The sequence below is a fragment of the Vespa velutina genome, chromosome 24 (genome assembly GCF_912470025.1).
Source record: "Vespa velutina chromosome 24, iVesVel2.1, whole genome shotgun sequence".
In the NCBI taxonomy this organism is placed as follows: Eukaryota; Metazoa; Arthropoda; class Insecta; order Hymenoptera; family Vespidae; genus Vespa; species Vespa velutina.
Genome location: NC_062211.1, coordinates 1,393,146 through 1,399,612, shown reverse-complemented (window position 1 = coordinate 1,399,612; position 6,467 = coordinate 1,393,146). Strand labels below are relative to the sequence as shown.

General features: G+C 31.5%; 1 protein-coding gene across 1 annotated transcript in view; it reads right to left on the bottom strand.

The window, feature by feature from the left end:
- Positions 1-4,736: 4,736 nt before the first annotated feature.
- Positions 4,737-6,467, bottom strand: part of LOC124957018 (fork head domain transcription factor slp1-like) — a 3,119-nt gene continuing 1,388 nt past the window's right edge. Inside the window, exon 1 of the mRNA XM_047513596.1 lies at positions 4,737-6,467. This exon is cut by the window's right edge and continues 1,388 nt beyond it. Coding sequence (XP_047369552.1) covers positions 5,753-6,467 — 715 coding nt within the window. The 3' untranslated portion in view covers positions 4,737-5,752.

Below are 6,467 nucleotides of genomic sequence, written 5' to 3'. Positions count from 1 at the left end.
AACAAATAGAAACAAAAAAGAGAAAGAAGAAAAGAGAGGAAGAGAAACAAAGAAAGAAAAAAAAAAAAAAAAAAGAAAAAAAGAATTACTTAGGAAAGAAGGAGAGAACGTGTAAGAAAGAAAAAGGTTGGAGTAAAAAAAATTCTCTAACAATATTTAATTTATTCCGTACGGATATGAAAGGCTTAAATCATAGAATGCGTCGTCGTGATAGAGAGATTAGAAATAATAGTTAAAGGAGTAAGAAGAAGGAGGAAGAGATAAAGAGAGATAGATAGATATATAGATAGATAGATAGTTAGATAGATAGATAGATGGATAGACAGATAGACACATAGAAAGAGAGACAGAATCAGAGATAGAGAGACAGAGACAGAGACAGAGACAGAGACAGAGAGAGAGACAGAGAGAGAGAGAAAGATAAAGAGAGAAAGAGATAGAGATGAATCTCTCGAACATAAGTTATAGGCCGCGAACACTCTTTGGTACTTGTAGAGCAATTGGTCAGTGCAAAGAGAGTGTTTACTGTGGTGGTTCCCCCTTAGCGAGTTACATACATACGTGATGCTATGCAACATGTTAGAGTGTTACTGAAAGAACTACCTACTGACTACTACTACTACTACTACTACTACTATCTACTATCTACTGCAACTGCTACTGCATTTAGATCTACACCATTGCGTGTACTTTGCCAATGAAGTTTATAAGTTAGATATCGTTAAACCATATAGCTATACACTATTGCTTCCCCCCCCCTCCTCTCTCACCCGCCCCCACAACCCTACCCGCCTGGATATTCTGATTTCTATTACACGCTTTTATTACAAACTCTCTATTGAAATTTATCTGATACATATATATATATATATATATATATATATATATATTCTCATAGAAATCGTCATAATATATCATTGATCATTATAAGTATCATAATTAATATCTTTGATCGTACGATATAATGTAACGTTATCGCAATTTGTTACACAATTAATACAATTGACATAAGTTTCTTCTTTTGAATTTACTTATTTATATTTTTTGCTTTTGTATTTTTCTTTCTTTCTTCCTTTTTTCTTTTTTTTTTTTTTCTTTTTTCTTTTTTCCTCTTATTCCTTCGTCCGATTAATGAAGAAAGGATCGTCCTGGTGGTTTGACGAAAAAGAAAAAAGAAAAGTGAGAAAAAAAAAAAACAAGACAAAGAAAATTATATTCCAACAATATTTTTGAATAATTTCGTTCGAAAAAATTGTCGAAGATCGAATGGAGATAATTCTCTTTCTCTCTCTCTCTCTCTCTCTCTCCCTCTCTCTATCTCTATCCATCTCTATATATATATATATATATATATATATATATATATATATATATATCTTTATCTCTCTTTCTCGATAGACCATTTAAAGAGAAAAAGTGTTTAGCCGTCATTTCGTTTAGGTACCTCGGCTTCTAACTAGTTAGAATGCTTACGCGAATAACACTCGACTTTAACGTTGGCATGTGTGGGTAAATTGCGGGGGTGGAAGATGAGAGAGAGAGAGAGAGAGAGAGACAGAATGAGAAAGAGAGAGAGAGAGAGAGAGAGAGAGAGAGAGAGAGAGAGAGAGAGAGAGAGAGAGAGAGAGAGATAAAGAGAGATTCACGTGGACATACAATACAAGAGCGTGTTGTTGCTCGGTAGGAGCGGCCGCGAGATATTGGTATGATACATTGAGACAATGAGGCGTAAATAAGATAATGGTGCGTCGTATGCTCGCGCGCACGTTTCGCGCGAGCGCGCGAGCGCGCGACTACGACAGTAGAGTGAGTAGTTTAAGTGCTCGAAGGGTCGAACTGACCGACTGGAAGAAATGACAGAAAGAGAGAGAGAGAGAGAGAGAGAGAGAGAGAGAGAGAGAGAGAGAGAGGTGAGAAGGAAAGAGATTGTGTATGTAGTCTACGTTACTTCGATGGTTGGATGGATTGATGGATGGATGGATAGATAGATAAAACCAGTGAGAGAGAGAGAGAGAGAGAGAGAGAGAGAGAGAGAGAGAGAGATGACCGGTTAGGATCACCAGATGGGATTGTTACCCGCGGCCTGCACACCGTACAGACGTGCTTTGCATTCTTATACTTTAAGTTCTCGTCAAATGTTCTAAACTAATCCGATAATAAATTTAATTTTTAAATTATTTTATGTAATTATATATATATGTGTATGTGTGTGTGTCTATCTGTCTGTCTGTCTGTCTGTATGTATGTATGTATGTATGTGTGTGTGTGTGTGTGTGTGTGTGTAGGTACATATATATGTACGTATGTATATACGTGCAAATATTGTATCTACGCATGCATGTATATATACATATTGTATGTACGTATGTATGTTTGTTGTATATATGCATGTATGTGTGTATGTATGTATGTATTTATGTATTTATGTATGTATGTATTTATGTATATATGTTATTCTTTAATCGTAATGTAACGCGATTTTGTTTTTTCTTTTTTTTATTATTTATTTATTTATTATTATTATTATTGTTGTTGTTGTTGTTGTTGTTGTTGTTGTTGTTGTTGTAGCAAAGAATATTTCTTCGATCTTCGTATAATGTTACTTTTTTCTTTTCTTTCGTTTTCTTCTTCTTTTCTTTCTCGTTTTTTCTTTTTGTTTTTCTTTTTTTTTTTTTCATTCTTTTTTCTTCTTCGTTTACGTTCGATGAAACTTAATTTAAAAACGAAACGTCAGAAAATTGCGACGATGTTCGCAATTTTTTCTTGTATTTGTTTATTTGTTTTCTTTCTTGTATTTTTTTTTTTCATAGAGAAAAATCTAACGCATCGATTGTGTCGAACGAAGCAATTTTTCCTTTTGGTTTTTTTCCTTTTTTAATTTCAATTTTAATTATAATTTCATTGACTTACCTACAACATTTCGTAAATCTTCGTTTAATCGTTTCTCTTTCTTTGTCGCCTTCTGAATTCTTGATTCGATTTAATTTAAGAAAAATAAAAAAAAAAGAAAAAAAGAAAGAGAGAGAGAGAGAGAGAGAGAGAAAAGTATCTAAGACGATATATATTTTTTATTATTATTACGTATCGTATCGACGATAATTGTTTAGATCTTCGTTTAATTTTTCTTCTTCTTCTTCTTCTTTTCTTCAATTATTCGTGATATTTAATAAAAAAAAAAATAAAAAAGAAAAGTAAATAAATAAATAAATGACGAGGAAAAAAAAAAAGAAAAGAAAAGTGTCGCTCGAAGGAATGACGATCGACAATTTTTCATCAATTTTCCGAAAAAGAAAAAGAAAAAAAAACAAAAAAAGAAGAAAGATCCCTTCAAATAGAATAAAATAAAATCCTTATTGAATATAAATGAACTTCGATCTTAATTAAATTTAATGACAATCAAAAGTAGTAAGAAGGAATTATCGTTCAAATTAGTTTACGATGTTTCTCATTGATTTTATGGTTCCGTCGGTATAATAATATAATTTCTCATTTTTCAAATCCATTCGTTTCATTTTCGTTCATTCTAAATATTAACTCCGACGATAAAAAAAAAAAAGAGAAAGAGAGAGATATATATATATATATATTGAGAGATAGAAAGGTAAAATAGAATAGAATAGAATAGAGATAGAAATAGATATGAATAGTAATTAGATGTTAACCTTTAATTTTATTATCCTTTCGATTTTTTTTATTATTTCGATGATTTCCTCCCTGTTACTTTTCTTACGAAACTTAATAAAAATCAAATAAGAATACACCGTCATTATTGTTATTATTATTATTATTATTATTAATCTTTGTCCTTTTTTAATTGAATTATTGCCCGTTCCTCCCCCCTGCCCGCCCGTCCACATTAAAATCTTGATCGATCTTAGAACGAAATTATCGAATAAAATTTATGTAAGATTGAACATCGATGGAGATACACGTTTATATAATAAATATTATATTACATAGTGTTGTATGTAATAAAATTTGTATTAACATTTAAACGAACGTTTAAGAATTTCTAGTTAAACTTTTTTATGAATTAATGATTTTTTTATTTTACGCGTGCGTGTGTATGTGTGTGTGTGTGTGTGTGTCAAAAAAGTTTGATTTAAAGTTAGGTTTTTTTTATTCCAAGGATTAGAATGGATTAGAATGGATCGATATATAATTTATATATATATATATATATATATATATATATATATATATATATATATATATGTATTAGGGTATAAAATATATTAGACATAGTTTTTGTTTTTTTTTTTTTTACAAAAAGGTGTTGAGAACATTTATTTTCGTATTTCCATACACACATTGTCAATATGTTTGCGTAGACTAATGATAGAATTCGTTCATTTCTTCCTTCTTATTTATCCTTCTTTATTTTATAATTTTTTTTCTTTTTCGTTTTTTTTTTTCAATTTTTTTCCTGCTTTTTTCTTTTTTTTTTTTTTTTCTTTCCCCCCCCCCCGCCCATTTATTTTCTTCATTTGTTTACTTTTTTTATTTGTTCGCATTTCTTTTCTTTGCTCTTCGATTTCACATATTCCCCTTCCAAGATATAATACACATATATGCAGTAATTTATAATACATCTTTAGCACAATAACAATAATCTCTCATCATCATCATCATCATTATCATCATCATCATCATCTTCTTCTTCTTCTTCTTCTTCATTATCTTCTTCTTCTTTTTCTTCCTCTTCCTCTGTGTTAATGTATTTTTTTTATTTTATTTTGTTTCTATGTACACAATATGCATATATATATATATATATATATATGCATATATCTATAACAGGATTGACGAATTTGTTTACTTTTTTTTTTGTCAACACTATCATCAGATATTTTTAATTCGTCGATCGAAGTTAGACTAAATGAAATTGGTAACGAGATATCTCGAACTTAATGACTACTTTTATATAATAATAATAATAATAATAATAGTAATAATAATTAATATATATATATATATATATATGTATATATATATATAAATATATATATATATGTATATCTATTTACAAATATTATATTACTCTACTAATACATATTTGCATTATAATGACTGTCTCGATAGAAAATAATCTCGTCAAGGTTTTTTTTTTTCTTTCTTATCCTATGCCTTTTTAAAGGAGAAAGAAAAAAAAAAAAAAAGAAAAAAAAGAAAAAAAAAAGAGCGATAAAACGAAAACTTTTACATATACTACATATGTATATATTACAATTCGTATTTACAGGTACGTATGACTCGATGATTTAAATTAAAATAAAACAAAATAAAATAAAATAGATAGGATAGAGGACAAAGAGAGAGAGAGAGAGAGAGAGTGAGAGGAAGAATTAAAAAAAAAATAATCCAAAAAGAAAAAGAAGAAACGATAGAAATGATAAGTGCGAAGATGCGCGAGAAGAGAGCGATACCATAATTTTCTTTTCGTTGAAAGAAAAAAAAAAAAGGTAAATTAGATAAAAAACAAAATTAACAAAGAAAGGAAAAAAACGGAGTGAGAGAGAGAGAGAGAGAGAGAGAGAGAGAGAGAGAGAGAGAGAAAGAGATAATCCCTGCACGAAAAATGATAGGTGGTAAGGTGCGAAATTATTTTCCCAAAAAAGAAGAAGATAAGAGCGCACAAACGATAAAATTGATAGATACGAAATCATTTTCCGTGAGGAAAAATGTAAATGTATATATATATATATATATAGTGTGTGTATATGTATATGTGTATTCATATACGTAAAATAATTCAGCTTTGTCTTCCGGTTAAAACGGTGATAGGTTTTAACAACAATTGAGGTGGACTATGAGGAATCGGTCTCGATCCTTGTTGTACCATCGTATTACCACAGATTGTAACTGGCGGTGAGTGCGGTGACATTGGTTCAGGACTGCTACCCGGGGAACCCGTATTCGATGTCGGTTGGCTCAATACCACCGACGGTTGATTGACTTGATACCTCGTTTGTTGATTGAAAACCGCGACGGCGGCTGCCTGTTGTTGATGTTGTTGATGTGCAGCCAACGATCTTAGTGTGGTATAAAAGTCATAGGGATTACCTGAACCTGGAATACCAGGTGGTGCGGTAATCCCGGTTGGATAACCGGCGGTTGGTGTTTGTAGTAACCTTTCCATAGAGAATGCACCATGTGCCGGTGGTGCGGCGTTTGCTGGTACAGCCTGTGGTTTACAAGGTAAACCATTCGTAGTTGTCGAGGAAGGATTCGTCGCTGAACCTGGTAAAAGGCTACTGGGATAACCGGCTGGTGTAGTTGAATATGCCGCCGCTGTAGCCGTTGGATAACCAGCAGCCGCGGCACGATGTAAATGATAAGGTAAAGTATAGAGCGACGCTGGCCAACCTGGTGGACCATAAGGGCTTGGATATAATCCACCAAGTACTACACTTCTTTTGAATGCTGCTAAACGTGACCTTGATGCAGCTGATGATCTTCTTCTTAAT